This window comes from Enhydra lutris, unplaced genomic scaffold (assembly GCF_002288905.1).
Source record: "Enhydra lutris kenyoni isolate GAN:26980312 unplaced genomic scaffold, ASM228890v2 scaffoldscaffold4, whole genome shotgun sequence".
Classification (NCBI taxonomy): Eukaryota; Metazoa; Chordata; class Mammalia; order Carnivora; family Mustelidae; genus Enhydra; species Enhydra lutris.
In genome coordinates this window covers 33,532,290-33,552,033 of record NW_019154088.1, presented here as the reverse complement: position 1 = coordinate 33,552,033, position 19,744 = coordinate 33,532,290, and the positions used below count along the sequence as shown (strand labels likewise).

The following is a 19,744-nucleotide window of genomic DNA, read 5'->3' as shown; positions in this document are numbered from 1 at the left end:
ATGGCTCTGCGATAAATGAAACTTGTCTTTCTGTACCTTGTTACTCTCAGAATTTTAGCATATGAACCACTGATGTTTTTGCCTTATTTAGCAATGAAAAGAGACTCCTTTGTACTTCGTTTCTTTTGAAGTTCTTCTCTCCACCAGATACGGCAGCAGCCAGAACCCACAGTTCACGTTGATGCATTCCTTTATGATGAAGACTTTATTGATTCATTATGTGAGGAAGGAAAAATGAGCAGAAACTACTGCATGGTGTGTGGCTCACATCAGACGGCTCCTTTAGGTAGGCCCTCGAGTATGCAAACCTGGCGACTGTGCATATACATGTCACCAGAACACAAATTCTTGACCAAGTCATTCAGAGTTTTTTGAAAGGAAAAGGCCAACCATGCAGCGTAGCCATTACCAATTATTGAGGTTAGGGAGACCAAAGTGCAGTATTGTCTGGGGAAGCTGGGCCAGGGGATGTCGCCAAGGAAAGCAGCTCTGCTTTTCACAGAAACTGTTTAATCAGAGGTGTCTTTTCAGGTCCAGAAACTAATCACAAGTGACTGCGTTTAGGGAAACCAACTTATACTTTCCTTATGTCAGAGAGATTCAGAGTTAAACCACAATACTGGTTCACTTAGAATGAGAACTATAACTGCAAGGGAGCTGAAATGTCCCAATAAAAGCCTCTACTTAAGAAGGCAGATACTGTTGGGTAGGCACGGATTCAGAGGCCAGAGATAGTCTTGAGAAAGGTCTATCCAGGCCTTGATTTGACCTAGTAGAATATCTCCCATCCATAACAGAGGACAACTCTAGTGACAAAAGGTCTCCTGCATCTCTGCCCCTCAGATGCAGCACCTGGGTCCCAAATGGGAAACTAGACTGACCTCATGCTGCAAATATGTTAACTCTTTGTTAAGGGGTGCCTGGGTGGCTCAGTCATTTGAGGGTCAGACTCTTGATTTCAGCCCAGGTCATGGTCTCAGGGTTGTGGGATCGAGCCCTGCATCAGGCTCCACATTTAGCAGGGAGTCTGCTTAAGATTCTCTCTCCCTCTCCCTCTGGCCCTCCCTACTACTCGTGCACGCGCTCTGTCTCTCTCTTTCAAATAAATAAATCTTTTAAATATATATATATATATACATATATATATATATATATTTATATATTCGGCGTTCAAATTGGATATGATCATCTAGGCTATTACTTTATTTTTTTAAAGATTTTATTTATTTATTTGACAGAGAGAGAGAGATCACAAGCAGGCAGAGAGGCAGGCAGAGAGAGAGGGAGAAGCAGGCTCCCTGCTGAGCAGAGAGCCCCATGTGGTGCCCAATCCCAGGACCCTAAGATTATGACCTGAGCCAAAGGCAGTGGCTTAACCCATTGAGCTACCCAGGTGCCCCTAGGCTGTTACTTTAGATACACTATTTCAGTCTTCCTGGTCACTTAGATATGGAGTTATTGCTTATAGTGTCCTACCTCTCCAGGTAAGTAATCTTATGTTCCTATTACTGATCTTAAATAACATCATTGTCAAAAGTTAAGTGCTACCAAATTTGCAATATGCTGCTAATACAAATATATTGTATCTCTATTATAATTGGGGATTAAACTTTCCTGATTTACTTGTTTAAGATTCTGTCTTTAGATAGTACTTACAGTTTCCACATGAGGTGGTTGAAATTCACAGAATAGAAAAGGACTTAGATAAGAACAATAGAAGGAAAACTAAAAAGTGAATTATAACTATAATACCATATCAGATCTGATTTACAGGAGGTTTTTTTTTTTTAAGATTTATTTATTTTAGGGATGGGGAGGGGCAGAAGGAGAGAGACAATCTCCAACACATTCCCCACTGAGTGAAGAGCCTGACTTGGGCGTCAGTCCCATGACCCTGAGATCCTGACTTGAGCCAAAATCAAGAGTTGGACGTTCAACCCCCTGAGCCATCCAGGTGCCCCTGAGTTACAGAAGCTTAAAGAAGAGATATGTTTGACAAATAAAAATTTGAAAGTTAGGATGCATTTCCCCATAGAAATCAGATTGTAAATAGTGACTGGGTATGCAGGCCAGCCCATGCAACCACGGTGAACCTGAAAAAGCTAGCATCAGTGGAACTCTCCTTCCTCATATGATAAGGAGCTTATCTAGCTATAAGACACTAATGATCACTTTAATGTAAGGCTGAAGCACTAATGTGACAGGGAGTAGGGAGGATGAGGATTCTAGGCGGATAAGTCTGTGGTGGTCAAAGCCCACCCCCATCCCCAGTCACACCCTTTATTTTCTTCCAAGAGATTAGCCTGCATGCTTCCATTTTCTTTGCCATCATCTCTTAGTTATGGCCAAAGTTTCTCTCCTTCCTGACCATTAAATTAAGTAGGACATAATATTGTAAGTCTTTAAAAAATATACTCAGGCTCTCCCAGATAATTTGATTTGGTCTAGGAAGCTTGTAGCAATTAAAAATTGTAACAGTTAAGCTAAAGGAAATAAGAATGATTGGTGGGCGTACCTCCACTTCCTTTCATACCACCCTTTCCTATACTCCAGAACACATTTTAGGTTGGTCAGGGCTGCCACGTTGCTCAACTCCAGAGATGGTCATTCATTTGGTAGTCTACATGCAGTGGTAAGGGGGTATTCTGTGGTTGCTCTGGGGTAAGGTGAGAAAGCCAGATGATATGGGAGTTAGGGAGCATCCCATGGAATAACAGTCATAGGGAAAGAAAGGGAAAAACCAAGGACCTTCTAATCAACAGCAAGAAGGACGTGAGGGGCATAGTGATAGGGACACATTGCTGGGTAGCTATTCCCTAGAGGCCTTTTAAATGTCAGAGACGTTGGGGCTCCTGGGTGGCACAGTTAGTTAGTTGTCTGACCCTTGGTTTCAGCCCAGGTCTGAAATAAATAAATAAATCTTGAAAAATAAAAAATAAATGTGAGAGACCTCATGGTTATTCTTCTCTAATATAGCTCAGAGTGAATGAGTGCGAAATTATCACATTAATTTTTTCTAAATAGTCTCCGAATACCTTTCATTGGTTTGGAAGAGAAAAACATGAAATAGACATTATAAATATGGATAAAAGAATTAGAAATACAGAATCGAATGTTTAGTACCCAACCAAAATTTGACAATTTGATGTTTATGCTGTTCTAATTCTCCAGGATTTATTTCTCATTCCTTCTCCCTCATGGAATTGAAGTTCATTTATCATCATGTACTCCCTGATCTGTCGGGAAAGGTCTTGGTTGACGTTGGCTCCAGGCTCGGCACAGTCCTTTATGGGGTAAAGTCCAGCTTGTGGACATATTCAACATTTGGAAAATACTTTCTCCTCCTGCTAGCAACAGTTTTGCCTGCCACCATCCAAGGTGACAGCTTGGCTTTATTTATTAGAGTATCAGAATAATAAGGTTAAAATATGATACTGAATTTGGAATTTCAAAGGCCGGCTCTCTGATTTCCTTTACTGGTTTGTCTCTGTGACACGAATGAAGGACTATCAGCAAAGCAGGTGACCTCAAAACACTTTTGTTATTTTGTCAGTCACTGTTGACCTCCTAACTCTGTTTTCTTTGTGCTATATGTTATATATTGTACTTTATACACTTTGGTAAGTGAATATAGCTTTGGTAAGATCTTTTAAAAAAAGCTCTCATAAAGTTTACTTGACCTAGGAAATTGCATACAGCCATAACAAAGTCGTTTAATACTCCTGGCTTCACGTTCCTCACCTGTAAATAAACTAAATGATACCCAAGGACTCATCTTGGTCCAATTTTCTGTGATTCAATTTTGAATGTAGACATTTGTGTCTGAAATATCACTTCAATGTGGCTTTAAAAAAAAAAAAATTCAAATCAAAGAGTATTTGTGACATTCCTAAATGGTTTTATCAAAAAACTTAAATGTGGTTTCTGGTAGTCATTAGCAGACTTGTTAAAACATGTGGCCAACAGCAGTAGAGGCCCAGGCCAGAAACTCTCAGTTCCGGCATCCATCGCCTGCTCTAAACAGAAACACTTAACTCTTTAGTGCTTAGTTTATTTATCAGCATTAAGGCTTTCATTCTATAATTAGAAACAATATCCATAATAGAAAATACAGTTTGTCAAATGGCTTTTTTGGAAGACATTAGAGATTATGATTATTTACCATATTTGCTCCACTCTTGTCCATTTTTTGATTTGTTAGAAAAGCACATAGTTGAGGGGCGCCTGGGTGGCTCAGTGGGTTAAGCCTCTGCCTTCAGCTCAGGTCATGATCTTGGGGTCCTGGGATCGAGCCCCACATCAGGCTCTCTGCACAGCAGGGAGCCTGCTTCCCCCTCTCTCTCTGCCTGCTTCTCTGCCTACTTGTGATCTCTCTCTCTCTCTCTGTTGAATAAATCAATAAAAAAAAAAATCTAAAAAAAAAAAAAAGTACATAGTTGAAAGAAACCCAGCTATGCCATTACGTGGCAGCGTTAAGAAATTTAAACATAGTCTCTCTCATTTTTCCTCCATATTAAAATGGTTACTGATTCAGTCAACAAAAAATTTTTGAGTACCTACTTACACTCTGTTGAACAGATTCTAAAAATCTATCACAAGCTGTAAATGCAAATTTGGTTCACACGTGGGTGTTACTTGATGTAAAGTAATACTCAGAATATGACTCGACCTTTCCATCCGTACTACTTTTTTGTGGATACATAATAATATCTAGTCAGTTCTTGATAATCCTTGTTAACTAATTGGTGGTTAATACTAGACAGATGCCAGATTGACTTCCCTAAGCCAAACAGGACGTATCTCTGGCCGCCTTCCTCTAGTGTCAGACTGTGCATGATTTTCCATTATATCCCCCATGGGTGAATGCCTGTCTTGCTTTCCCCTGCTGTATCTTCCCAAGAAATTACAGGAATAGACTATTAAACAGAGAATCTGTATGTGATTACTTCTCTCATTTCCAGCATTACTTAATGCACAGTTTTATCAGGAAAAGTAAATCAGTCTTTCAGAATATAATTACATTTAAATAATGGAAATTGACAAACTACAATTAAGGTTTTAATCAGTAAGAATCTTTAAATTCTTGAAGTTGTAAGTTCTACATATATTACACGTTATTTATCTTTCATTTTATTTTTACTTTATTGAGTTCCATTTTTTTTTAAGTTTGATTTTTTAAAATTTGGTATAGAAATGAACTCACAGTTCATTCATTTGCGTCATGTCTTCATTTTTTTCAGGGTTATCTTTACAGTTCAGCCCTGCAACTATATGGAGTAGAATTGAATGGAGACTTTTGCCAGTTGCAGGAAATGGTCATAAAAAAATACCAGTTCACTGACAGAATAAAGGTACCCTTTTATTTATGTATTTCTTTACTAATGAAGTACAGTTGAGACACAATGTTATATTAGTTTCAGGTGTACAACATGGTCATTTGGTAAGTCTTTATGTTACACAATGCTTACCATGAGTGTAGCTACCATCTGTCACCCTACAATGCTATTACAATATCATTGGCTATGTTTCCTATGCTGTACTAAAGGTACCCTTTTAAATATATATTCTGTTATCTATTTTACAGCATCATTTAGCCAAGTTTCTTCTGAATTAGAGTTGGAAAATCTTTTCGGATCTATTCTTGGTTGCTGCTGTGTAGAACATTGAGTTGACTTAGTACTTTAAAACAATAAAGGTGAATTTAATTATAATTACCTTCTACTCCTATTTCTCTTCCCAGTTTCATTAGAAAGTAGAATTTTTCTTAATTTCCTTCATCTCCTCTATAGTATAGTTTGGGTAGCAGCATTAATCTCCAGATGTAAGTCAAAAGTGTACTTAATGAAACTCTCTTAATGAAAGTAAACAAAAAGGTTAAGTAATACTCTCAGTACTTTATCTTCTTTTTCTTAAGTTTCCAGGAAGAGCTGTGGATGTCACAGAATGGCAGTTCAGGTGGAATGATGGCCTGGTTGGGCCATAACAGAACTTCGCTCTTTCTCTATATGTAAGGGCAAAAATAACCAGAAAGGGAAAAGGAAGTTTTTTGGTTAATGCAGTAATTCTTATCCTTTCATGATGATCCTACACTTCTAATGGCAATGCGGGGAGATAGGCAGCACCTAAGGCTCTCTTGTGTTAAGGTGTTGCAAGACATCTCGTTAAGATTAAGGATCTAGTCCTCCCCTTTTTTATCGAAGGAAATGTTTTTTTTCTTCCTTCCAAACTTCCTTTTTTCCCCCCTCTCTTTGTCTCTCTCTCATCTTAGAAATAGAGAGGCAAATGATTAAAGCAGATTTATCATCCAGTAATAAATTCATGGATTTTTCTCACCATCCCAATTTAGTGAACAGAAACACATTGTTCTTGCATAATAAGAATCACATAACAGAAATGTTGATTTAATTGAAAGTTAAGATTTAAAAATTGACCTCTTAAGAATCCTAGTTTATAAATGGACAGTCAAGGGGTGCCAGGGTGGCTTCGTTGGTTGAGTGTCCGACTCTTGATTTGGCTCAGGTCACAATATCAGGGTTGTGGGATGGGCCCTGCGCGGGGCTCAGCACTCAGCAGGGAGTCTGCTTGCGATTCTCCTTCTCGCTCTATCCCCACCCCACCATGCGTGTTCTCTCTCTCTAAAATAAATAAATCTTTTAATAAATAAATGGAGATCCAAGTACCTTATTTTTATTTTATTTTTTTAAAGAAGATGATAAAGGGGGCGCCTGGGTGGCTCAGTGGGTTAAGCCTCTGCCTTCGGCTCAGGTCATGATCTCAGGGTTCTGGGATCGAGTCCTGCATCGGGCTCCCTGCTGAGCAGGGAGCCCGCTTCCCCTCTCTCTCTGCCTGTTTCTCTGCCTACTTGTGACCTCTCTCTCTCTGTCAAATAAATAAAATCTTTAAAAAGAAAGAAAGAAAGAAAGAAAGAAAGAAAGAAAGAAAGAAAGAAAGAAAGAAAGAAAGGAAGGAGATGATAAAGGTATGTTAAACACATTTATTTACACATTAAAAGATTTTTTACCCCTAGCTTTTCAACGGAGCATATGTGGATGAGTTCCCACCCCACATACTTCTGCGGCTCCGGTGGCTGTTAGTAAACCAATGACAGAAAGCTGTTTGTATACCATTTCATTGGCAACCTTTACAGTTTCCTTCCTGGATGGTAAAGACAGTTGTGTTTGAGAGGCCCTAAGATCAACAGAAAGGAATTCTAGGGTTTGTTTGTTTGGGGTTTTTTTAGGTTATTTTGAAATTTATCATATTTTTAAATTTAAATAAATTTATAGAAATACAGGTTATTTTTTTTTTATTTTATTTTTTTTCAGCATAACAGTATTCCTTGTTTTTGCACCACACCCAGTGCTCCATGCAATCCGTGCCTTCTCCAATATTCACCACCTGGTTCCCCCAACCTCCCACACCCCGCCGCTTCAAACCCCTCAGATTGTTTTTCAGAGCCGTAGTCTCTCATGGTTCACCTCCCCTTCCAATTTCCCCCAACTCCCTTCTCCTCTCTAACTCCCCTTGTCCTCCATGCTATTTTTTATGCTCCACAAATAAGTGAAACCATATGATAATTGACTCTCTCTGCTTGACTTATTTCACTCAGCATAATCTCTTCCATTCCCATCCATGTTGCTACAAAAGTTGGGTTATTCAACCTTTCTGATGGAGGCATAATACTCCATAGTGTATATGGACCACATCTTCTTTAGCCATTCGTCCGTTGAAGGGCATCTTGGTTCTTTCCACAGTTTGGCAACCGTGGCCATTGCTGCTATAAACATTGGGGTACAGATGGCCCTTCTTTTCACTACATCTGTATCTTTGGGGTAAATACCCAGTAGTGCAACTTCAGGGTCATAGGGAAGCTCTATTTTTAATTTCTTGAGGAATCTCCACACTGTTCTCCAAAGTGGCTGCACCAACTTGCATTCCCACCAACAGTGTAAGAGGGTTCCCCTTTCTCCACATCCTCTCCAACACATGTTGTTTCCTGTCTTGCTAATTTTGGCCATTCTAACTGGTGTAAGGTGATATCTCAATGTGGTTTTAATTTGAATCTCCCTGATGGCTAGTGATGATGAACATTTTTTCATGTGTCTGATAGCCATTGAAATACAGGTTATTTTTATCTTGAAATCTAGGTAGCTTTAAGTCTTGGGCTCTGCTTTTTGTTTTATTTTTGTTCCTGTTTGGTCTTCTTTAATAGGACTTTCCTCAGAAGTCTAGAGATCCTTCGCTGTCCATTCAGACTTAAGAGTGAGAAACAAAAAAGCTAATTGAAGTTCTCAGCACTGAAGTGGGGATTCTGAGCATTGGGGCTTTACTGTTGAGTGATCTTGCTTGGCTGGTTAATTAGTTGGCGAGTATCTGATGAAGTATATTAAGATCTTTCCTCTTGGGCTGGTCTGATTGCCCAGAGAAAACCTCTCCAGGCTCCTTACTGAGTGGCCAACAGCATCCTGCAGACGGAGGGGTAGAGGAGAAGAAGTGAAACGTAAGGGATTTACAACATCCTGTCTGCCTTACTACCCTTGTTTTCAGGACATTAGCCTTTCTTTCAACTAGTCCTGCTTTCCCCTGACCCAGACACCTTTGTTTTACCCTTCCCAGAGAATAAACCTCTATTCTTTTGCTGGCGTATAAGAAAGTCCTATGGTAGTCTGGGTACTTCTAAAACTGACTTTCAACCCAGTTACCTTATTTTTAGCATTTCTCCCTACTCCTTCACCCAGAAATAGCTGGTGCCATCAATTGTGAACCTTTTTGAGATTCTGTAGTATAAGTCAAGCCTGGATCTTAGCTTTCTATCTGTCTAGCTTAAAAATCAGATTTTTCTGGTCTCATAAATTTCTTATTAGTTCCTCTTTTTTCCCTAACTTACAAAATTTTATCTCTGTTATTTCCTTTCCCATTCCCCCCATCCTTGTGGGTATATACGTTCTTTTCTAAAAACCCTGTACTGTTTTTATAATGAGGTTTCAGGAAAGTGTATGCGTACATGCCATGTGTCTTATGCGCTATCTTTACATGAAAGACCCATTGGCTTAAATTCTTTATTTTTCTTTATTCATTATTTTGTTTATTCTTTATTCATATCTCTCTTATTCCTTTGATGGCACTTAGAGTTACCACCATAGCTGTTTCATCCCATTACTAGAATATAATGTGTTTGAGTGTAGGTATTGTATCTCATTCCTCATGGTGTGTCACCCTCCAGAGTATCTTGTATATAGGAGGTACCCATTAGAAATTGGTTAGGAGGGGCGCCTGGGTGGCTCAATGGCTTAAGCCTCTGCCTTCAGCTCAGGTCATGGTCTCAGGGTCCTGGGATCAAGCCCCACATCAGGCTCTCTGCTCAGCGGGGAGCCTGCCTCCCCCTCTCTCCCTGCCTCTCTGCCTACTTGTGATCTCTCTCTCTCTCTGTGTGTCAAATAAATAAATAAAAATCTTAAAAAAAAAAAAAAAGAAATTGGTTAGGAGCACCTGGGTGGCTCAGTCAGTTAAGTGTCTGCCTTCGCCTCAGATCATGATCCCAGGATCCTGGGATCAAGTCCCACATCAGGCTCCCTGCTCGGTGGGGAGCCTGCTTCTCCCTCTCCCTCTGTTGCTCCCCCTGCTTGTTATCTCTCTCTCTCTCTGCCAAATAAATAAATAAATCTTAAAAAAAAAAATTGGTTGAATTGATTTTGGTTACCATGCAGCCTTTGCATTATTAGCATTCCAGTTTGTCCAGAGCCATTTTGGGGGGTTTCCATGGGACCTCTCTTGGTTGCCATAATTAATTTAATTTAATTTAATTTAATAATTTATTCTTTTTTTTTACCGTATCTGTGGGGTGGGGTGTGGGAGAGTGAACAGAGATGGGAAAGAAAAAGAGGAAACTGGTATATCAGTAGGTTAATTTGCATGCCTATTTCATATCTCAGCAGCATGTTTAGAAAGTTTATTAAAGTGATTGTTTTCTGTGTGTTCAGGAACATGTTAAAGGTGTGTTTCAGAAACTAGAGGCCCACTTAATGTAAATTATCTTAGTATTTTTCCTACTTAAAAAAGAGAATAAAATATGTTAAGAATCAGACCCCACAACATTCTGAATACTGTTTATTTGTAAGACCAAAGAAATCCTCTAATACAAAATAAACTTTTTCTCTTCCTTTTAAAATAAAAGTGGTTTGTTTTGCACTTGAGAAAATAAATGATTTCTCTTGTTACGTTGCTTATGCTCTGTAAGACTTGTGGATTGTGGTCAAGTTAATTTTTTTGAGGTATATAGTTTCAATTTTTTGTTATTAAGTTTTTATGTTAATTCCTACGTAGTTGACATACAGTGTTATATTTCAGTTGTACGATACAGTGAATCAGCAGTTCTGCACATTAGTTCTGCACATTACTCGTGCTCATCATAAGTGCACTCTTTCATCCCCATCGTCTGTTTCACCCACTCCCCCACCCACCTCCCCTCTGGTAACCATCAGTTTGTTCTCTACAGCCAAGAGTCTGTTTCTTGGTTTGTCTCTCTCTACTTTTTTTTATATTTCTCTCCTTTGCTTGTTTTATTTTCTTAAATTCCACTCATAAATAAATATGGGTGAAATCATATGGTGTTTGTCTTTCTGATTGGTTTATTTCACTTAGCATTATACACTCTAGCTCTATCTTGTCATTGCAAATGGCAAGATTTCATTCTTTTTTATGGCTGAATATCCCTGGATGGATGGATGATTGGATGGATGGATAGATAGATAGAGGTACCACATCTATATTCATTCATTTGTTGAAGGACCCTTGGGCTGCTTCCATAATTTGGCTATTGTAAATAATGCTTCAGTATATATAGGGGTGCATGTATCCCTTTCAATTAGTGTTTTTTGTATTTTGGGGATAAATACCCAGTAGTACAATTGCCAGATATATAGGGTCATTCTGTTTTTAGCTTTTTGAGGAACCTCCATACTGTGTTCCACAGCGGCTGCACCAGTTTGCATTCCCACCAACAATGCAAGAGGGTTCCTTTTTCTCTACATCCCCATCAACACTTGTTTCCTGTGATTTTGTTTTTAGCCATTCTCACCAGTGTGAAATGATACCTCATTGTAGTCTTAATTTGCATTTCCCTGATGATGAGTGATGTTGATCATCTTCTTATGTGTCTGTTGACTGTGTATCTTGTTCAGAGGAATGTCTGTTCATGTCTTCTGCCCATTTTTAAATTGGATTATTTGGGGTTTTGTGTTGAGTTGTACAAATTCTTTATATATTTTGGATACCAACCCTTCATCACATAGGTCATTTGCAGATGTCATCTCTCATTCAGGAGCTTGTCTTTTAGTTGGGTTGATTGTTGCCTTTGCTGTGCAGAAGCTTTTTATTTTTATATAGTCCCCATAGTTTACTTTTGCTTTTGTTTCCCTTGCTTCAGGGAACCTATTTAGAAAGATGTTGTTGTGGCCAATGTGAGAGAAATTATTGTCTGTGATCTCTTCCAGGATTTTAACGGTTTCAGGTCTCATATTTAGGTCTTTACTCCCTTTTGAGTTTATTTCCATTCATCGTGTGAGAAAGTGGTCCAGTTTCATTCTTTTGCTTGTGGCTGATCAGTTTTCCCAGAGCCATTTGTTAAAGAGACTGTCTTTTTCCTGTTGTGTATTCTTGCCTCTTTTGTCAAAGATTAATTGACTGTATAATTGTGGGCTTATTTCTTAGTTTTCTGTTCTATTCCATTGATCTGTGGATCTGTTTTTATGCCAGTGCCATACTGCTTTGATAACTACAGCTTTGTAATCTAAATTGAAATCTGAAATTGTGATGCCTCCAGTTTTGTTTTTCTTTTTTAAGATTACTTCGTCTATTTGGGATCTTCTGTGGTTCCATACAAATTTTAGGATTGGCTTTTTCTAGTTCTGTGAAAAATGCAGTTGGTATTTTGATAGGGATTGCATTAAATCTGTCCATTGGTTTGGGTAGTATAGACTTTGTTACAATATCTGTTATTCCAGTCCATGAGCATGAGATGTCTTTCCATTTCATTGTGTCATCTTCAGTTTCTTTCATCAGTGTTTTATACTTTTTTTTTTTAAAGATTTTATTTATTTATTTGACAGACAGAGATCACAAGTAGGCAGAGAGACAGGCAGAGAGAGAGAGAGGAGGAAGCAGGCTCCCTGCGGAGCAGAGAGCCTGATGCGGGGCTGGATCCCAGGAGCCTGGGATCATGACCAGAGCCGAAGGCAGAGGTTTTAACCCACTGAGCCACCCAGGCGCCCCAGTGTTTTATACTTTTGAGAGTACAGGTCTTTCACCTCTTTGGCTAAGTTTTGGGTATGAAGCATATAATTTTTAAGTAAATTGTTTTATTTGCTTCTTTGGATAAATGAATCAAGTAAATTTTAGACGAAAAGTCAAAGCCAATAAAAATATCATATTAACATTTTATAATATATAAATTACTTTTATAGATTTGATATGATCCCATTGGATTCTGTGAATCAGGACAGATACTATTCCATTTTACTCATGAGGACACCGACTGCCAAACTGTACAGACGCAGTTGATGATGGAGCCGGAGTTTGAACCTAGGGCCTTTGTCTCTTAAAATTAATCATATAGTCATAGTGGAAAAAGCTCCGAACTGGGGATCGAAAGACTATAATTATATGACTATGTAAATAAATCTATCTAAAACAAATTTTCACAAGTTTATGGTTTTTAATTAGATACTAAGTATTTCCCACAGGTGATACTATTAAATAGACTGTTCTTTCTCCCACTGTAATTATGGTTAACTTCTTGTATTGCCTCGTGTCTTTGAACCCATAGCTATATCTTCTGTGGCTATCTTTGTTTTCTCAAGTGAACTCACTCTTCTTTAGGTGCTTCATGCGGACATCTGTACCCAGGGTTCACTTCTGCAAAATGCTGATGTTATTATCATGAATAATGTCTTCGAATATTTTCTTGATGAGGCAGAACAGGCCAGGTATGTTATTTATTCAAACAAAAAGGCTGTTAAAATATGTTCAGCAAAGTATGAAAAGGGATTAGTGGGGTGCCTGGCTGGCTCAGTTGGTAAAGCATGTGACTTGATCTTGGGGTTGTGAGTACAAGTCCCACATTGGGTATAGAGATTACTAAATATCTTTGTTTTTAAAAAAGGGATTGGTAAAGTAGAAATATTTTCATATTTAACTTTTTAAAAATAACCTCAACAAGATTATGTTAATAAGGAAATGTATTACGCATAAAACAAAAATAAACTTTGTCTAACTTTGTAAAATATTACATCTAATGGGGGGTACATATTAAATGATATCATGACCCAAGCATTTGCTTAGCAATCAGGGATGCAATAAGATAACCATTCCTGATAGGCATTTATACTTACTGTTTTCTGTCTCCATTTTAGTTTTTTTTTTTTTGAAAAAACGTGTCATATGCTATCCTATCACGAAATTTTGGGAATTAATTTCTATAAGTGATAGAAGATATAAGAATATTAACCAAAATAGTGATTAGTTGTCAAACGTTAAAAGTATTTTTAAGGTGGTAATCATAGGTTCCTAAAACTGTTTATAGTTCCTAAAACTATTTCTTTTCAGGGAATAGAAAAGTTAGCATATCTGTGATCTCTTTTTTTTACTTCTCTGTCACAGTTTGATGCTCAGGACCAGTCAGTCCCTCTAATTAGAAAATTCCTGTGGTCCATAGTCTGAGACATTGATTTTCTAGCTAGTTAGGAATCCTGACTTTTTTTTTTTTTAAACATAATGACATATGTGTACTCTAATTGAAGGAAAACTCCCTTTCCATACGTATGAAATGAAATTACACAAATGTTTGGATTAGTGCATCAGTAAGGTTTATACTGCAGAAAAATAAAAACACATATAATTATAGACCATAAATAGTTAATACACAGTGAAATCCTGAATGGCGAAACCTCTTTATCTTGCCACCCTTTTACCTTCTATGTTCTCCCTTGCCCCCAACTCTCTGTCTCACACACATACACACACACATGCCATACCCATTACTAGTAGGTTAAGGTCACTATGAAATTAACAGCTTAAATATTTTAAAAAGAAACTAGTTCAAGGCGCGCCTGGGTGGTTCACTGGGTTAGAACCTCTGCCTTCGGCTCAGGTCATGATCCCAGAGTCCTGGGACAGAGCCCTGCATCAGGCTCTCTGCTCAGCGGGGAACCTGCTCCCCCCCACCCCCCGCTTCCTCTCTGCCTACTTGTGATCTCTGTCAAATAAATAAAAATTTTTTTTTAAATCTTAAAAAAAAAAAAGAAACTAGTTCAAAAGAAAGCTAATCACATAATCAAAGCTCAGCCAGAATAGGGGACAATTTTTGGTCACAGGCTGAAGACCAAAAACACAACATGAGCAAAGTTGTCTTAATCACAGCCCTCTTTAAGCTTAATTTCCAGTGGACAAAGTATGATTAGCTTTTCACCTTTTTAAGTTAATGACCAGTAGCCAAAACATTAAATAATTTTTGGAGAATGAAATATTACCAGGTTTATGTTGTATAAGAAGTTAAAAGAGAAAAACACCTTAAAGGCTTTGGAGTTTCATTATAGAACGATTTTGACTGCTGAAGAATGATAAAAGTCACTGGTGAACTTGGCACCAGAAATACTGAATGTTTGGGTTGTTTTAAAAGCTTTCTTGGTATAATCATTCACATGCTCTACATTGTTCAGTGACTAGGTATTGGCCACGTGTGTTAGTTCAGTCATTTCTCCTAAATTAATCTAGTACAATGAATTTGAAATATAGGTAGGTTATAGCCATGAATGACAGTATAGAGGAGAATGTTTAGGAGACCCAGTAAAGCATTCTGACATTGGAATTGTTATCATTTACATACGTTAAATCTGTATTGTACTGAATGAAAAAGAAAGATGCCACCACATATAGCCTCCAAGGATTTGTCTTAATTAGAATCTGGGACAAGTAGAATGACACTGCTATAGGAGTTAGAAGAGAAAACAGAAATATATCCTAAAAATAGGACATGTGTACTCAGGAAAGACTCAGGCTTCCGAATAAGTCCTATCTCATTGGAGAGTAACACCCCCGATTTGTTGAGTAATTGTTGGTTTCAGAGGTGTCTCAGTGCATTTCCTGAGTAGGTGAAACACCTAGAGCTGCCAGAAGGACAGCTTGCCAGAAGCAGCAAGCGCTTTTCGGAGAGTCATGGCCAACCACGCCAATTTAGTCAGCTTCTTCTTTCTTATTAAATAAACTTCTGAAATATGTTGTTTTTAAGGAACCACATCAAAACAATAGCTCTAGCCCACGCACAGTGACTATTATCCAGCACTGCTGCATGATTTTAGAGCTAGCCTGAGGAAAAGAACATTTGTTATCATTTTGCCTAATGAACTCCAGAATACTAACCCTAATAACCATTGCTGTAATGGGAAGAAATGCGCTGCTCACCTGCCTGTTGCAAGGGCTGCTCATCTCTGCTTTGCTTGCCCATTGCCCGCCAGTAGTGGGGGTTACTCTCAACACACACACATAGAGAAAGCCAGCTCGTGTCTGCACTGAATTAGAGCTGGGCAGGTGCTGCCCTGTGGTACGTATAAACACACATGGCATTTCATCATGCTTTCAACCTAGCTGGTCCCACTCAACTCCGCCGTTGCCATGTTGCCTAAAAGTCTTCCCATTAAATATTTTTGACAACCAGGGGCACCTGGGTGGCTAAGTGGTAAAGCCTCTGCCTTCGGCTCAGGTCATGATCCCAGGGTCCTGGGATCGAGCCCTGCATCGGGCTCTCTGCCGAGCAGGGAGCCTGCTTCCTCCTCTCTCTGCCTGCCTCTCTGCCTACTTGTGATCTCTGTCAAATACATAATAAATAAAATCTTTAAAAAAAATTTTTTTGGACAGTGGAATAAAGTACAATTTCACTCTTGGTGTTATTTTAAAAGATGTAATCTACATATCATGCTCTGTTGTTAGTCTTTGCTTGGCTTCTGGTTTTTGGGGCCTTTCTCCACTACCCTTCCCCATCTCTACCGCTTAGCCCTTCTCCATTCCACAGAACCAGTTTTGACATACTTTATCAAGAGTTTAAGGAGCACCTGGGTAGCTCAGTCGGTTAAGCTTCTGACTCCTGGTTTCAGCTCAGGTCATGATCTCAGGGTCACGAGATCAAGCTCCACGTTCGTCTGTGCTCTGGGCTTTGAGCCTGCTTGGGATTCTCTCCCCTACCATGCTCTCTCTCTCTCTCTCTCTCTCTCAACCAAAAAAAATCAAAAGAGTTAAGGGGTTTTAACTGCTGATCCAGCTTTGACATGTGTATTGGTTCTGAAAACTGAGTTTTGGCTTAACAGTACCTCGTAGTAACACAAATCCCCATCTTGTTAAATCTCTTCAGTGTTGTAACATCACAATTTTGCTAACACCCCCTTCAGAAACTGAAGAACTTGTCAGTTTCTAATATGTTGCTACAATCCTATTTCTTGCAGGCAAACATTTTGCCCATCTGGATTTCTGGGTATTGCCTGTGCTACATTTTCTCTTGTGATCTTCATTTTTTAAAAGTGTTCAGTGTCTGGTAAAACGTAAAATATTAATTTTTAATATGTTGCAGAGCCTGGGAATATATCAGCCATAATGTAAGGAAACAAGGATCATTATTAGTAACAGTACCAAGTCTTGAAGATTCTCTGTCAGGCCTTCAGGTATGTAAACCTCTTTCCGAGAATTTTTCTTTTAAAATTTTATCTATTTATTAGAGAGCGAGTGCACACACGAGAGAGTGATAGGGGGAGGCACGGGGGCAGTGGGAGAGGGAGAAGCAGACCCCACTGAGCAGGGAGCCTGATGCGGGGCTTGATCCCAGGACCCTGGGATCATGACCTGAGCTGAAGGCAGATGCTTAAATGACTGAGCCATCCAGGACCCCCTATCCCAGCATTTTTATTGTCAAAACTTTTCTCCTACTTTCTTCTGATAGCTCTTACTATATCCTAGAGATGTTCTGTCTGAATATAGTGACAGATGATAGAAAGAAGAGCAGTAACTTATAGCCTAAGAACTGGTTTGTGGTTTGTTCATTGGCCCCAAGAGCTCTGAAATTGTAATTCCTATCTTGATATAGAGTCCTTTGCTTCTCCAACCAGTTTTTCCAACTGGGGTCTTACAGTTTTAGGTTAACGAATGCTACTAAATGTTTGCAAGAGGCTTAGAACACCCACATCATAACTTTCCCCTTGTAACAAAAGGAACAGGAATTCCTGGGTGGGTCAGTCAGTTAAGCATCTGCCTTCAGCTCAGGTCACGATCCCAGGGTCCTGGGATCTAAGCCCTGCACTGGGCTCCCTGCTCGGAGGGAAGCCTGCTTCTCCCTCTCCCACTCCCCCTGCTTATGTTCCCTCTCTTGCTCTCTCTGTCTCTATCAGATAAATAAATAAAATCTTAAAAAAAAAAAAAAAACTGAACCATCAATAACACTTTCTTAAGAAATTTTTGTTGATCCAAATTATAAAAGTAATTCATATTTGTAATAACAAGGGAAATAATCTTGAGACATATAAAGAAAGATGTTAATCTCCCCATCCCCTCCACTTAAGTCTTGTCCAGGAGAGCCATCTCATGTGTGGTATAATCCTACCATACTTCTCATGCTTATAAAAATATGTCTTTTAAAATATATGGTCTCCCAAGGGGCACCTGGGTGGCTCAGTCGGTTAAGGAGCTGACTCCTATTTTTTTTTTTTTTAAGATTTAATTTATTTATTTGACAGACAGAGATCACAAGTAGGCAGAGAGGCAGGCAGAGAGAGAGAGAGGAGGAAGCAGGCTCCCTGCCAAGGAGAGAGCGGGCAATGTAAAGGAAGGGCCCTCTAATTTCTAGAGGAAAATTAGCCCCTCTCATGCAACCCCTTAACACCATCACTGTGTATGTATGAACAGTTTGCTCTGTTCTCTGTGTATTCTCTTTGTTGTTTTAGTCTTTTATTTGTTTAAACCTAATGATAATTATTAAACTAGTTACGTTAAAATACTCTATTCTGTATTTTCTTTATTCTTTCAAATTCCAAATCACAGTAAATTAAATGCTGAATCCACAGACCTACCATGTAGTACAACAAAGAATTGTTCATGTGACACCATGTAAACTTAGTCCTACTTGTTGTAAAAAAAAAAAATTCTGTCATCTTCAATGACTTAGTTCATCATGATTTCTTGAAGTTCCAGAGAACAGGATGATTCTGCATTTTTCATGTATGTTTATCATCTTTTTTCCTTCCAGATTAATATACAGTTATCTTCCTGGGTTGAAGAGGTACCACTGAACTACAATGTATACCCAGAAAACCATATTGACAGAGAAGCTCTTGAACAAATTCATTTGTATAAGATTCTCTAACGTCAAAATAGTCCTACCTCAATGTAGTGGTTTGCTGAGTATATTACAAATTAATAAAAAAGAAACATCTCCCTGATACTCTAACACATATTTCTATATATTCCTTTCTAGATTTTATATGTATGTTTACATATTTGTAAATAGTCTTATGGGTATATACACACACACATAGTTGTGTATAGACACATAGTTGTGTCCATATACAACTTTGATTTCTGTGATAATTAAAATTTTTATCTGAATATTTTTGGTTTTCCTGTTTCTTTTATCTTGCTAAAAACAAATATGTGTTTCTTTAGTCACTGACTTTGTATACCAATTCCAGATATGACAAAAAAGATTAGAAGTTGTTTCTATCATAAGAAAAGGGTAGAAGGGAAGGTAGGTTACTTTATATCCCATTTATTAGATCTCTGTTCTGTAAGATTCCTTGTACGCAACTTTATGTGAGGACGCTAGCCCAAGGACAAAATAAGAAAATAATTGCCGTTGCTAGGAAAAACCAAAACTAGAAAGATAGCCTCCAAAATATAAGTAGAGATCCATCTAGGTGGAGCAATTAATTACTGGTGATTTTTTTTTTCCTTTTCTGTGTTTTTCTTTGTTTTCCATTTTTTTCTGTAAGGAATGTATTTCTTTTGAAATCAGGAAAAGCAAAGTTTTGTTTGTTTGTTTTTTTAAGAATATAGTGGAACATCAAAAGAACACCTAACTGGTTCTAGTAATCTCATATTTAATATTATATTTATATTACCTTTTTAAACTAACCTACATTTCAGAATTGCAGAACTTTTTGGAAATCTATGTTTTGAGGGGTTTTTTAGTTTTTGTTTATTTTTCAGTTAGAGAGCAGTGGGGACAGGCAGAGGCAAAGAAAGAGAGAGAATCTCAGGTAGACTCCCACAGAGTGCAGAGCCCCACATGGGGTTTGATCTCACAAACCTGCGATCAGGACCTGAGCTGAAATCAAGAGGCAAAGGCCAGGGGCGCCTGGGTGGCTCAGTGGGTTAAGGCCTCTGCCTTTGGCTCAGGTCATGATCCCGGGGTCCTGGGATCGAGCCCCACATCAAGCCCCACATCGGGCTCTCTGCTCAGCGGGGAGCCTGCTTCCTCCTTTCTTCCGCCCTCCCCTCTGCCTATGTGTGAACTCCCTGTCAAATAAAAAAAATCTTTAAAAAAAAAAAAAAAAGAGGCAAAGGCCCAACCAACTGAGCCCCTGGAAATCTGTTTTGGGAAGTTTTGTTTTGTTTTGTTTTGCAAGATTTTTTTTTTAAAAGATTTTATTTATTTATTTATTTGACAGAGATCACAGGTAGGCAGAGAGGCAGGCAGAGAGAGAAAGGAAGG

At 38.6% G+C, this 19,744-nt stretch overlaps 1 protein-coding gene across 3 annotated transcripts in view; it reads left to right on the top strand.

Annotated features, from left to right (window-relative positions):
- The window catches only part of LOC111161822, a 36,455-nt gene extending 17,822 nt beyond the window's left edge, over positions 1 to 18,633 (top strand). For all 3 annotated transcript variants that reach the window (XM_022525823.1, XM_022525814.1, XM_022525833.1), the window contains 6 exons: positions 148 to 286; positions 3,172 to 3,293; positions 5,241 to 5,351; positions 12,877 to 12,983; positions 16,616 to 16,706; positions 18,281 to 18,633. In XM_022525823.1, the coding sequence (XP_022381531.1) occupies positions 148 to 286; positions 3,172 to 3,293; positions 5,241 to 5,351; positions 12,877 to 12,983; positions 16,616 to 16,706; positions 18,281 to 18,397 (687 nt within the window). In that variant the 3' untranslated portion in view covers positions 18,398 to 18,633. The remainder of the gene's footprint in view (positions 1 to 147; positions 287 to 3,171; positions 3,294 to 5,240; positions 5,352 to 12,876; positions 12,984 to 16,615; positions 16,707 to 18,280) is intronic.
- Positions 18,634 to 19,744: the final 1,111 nt, after the last annotated feature.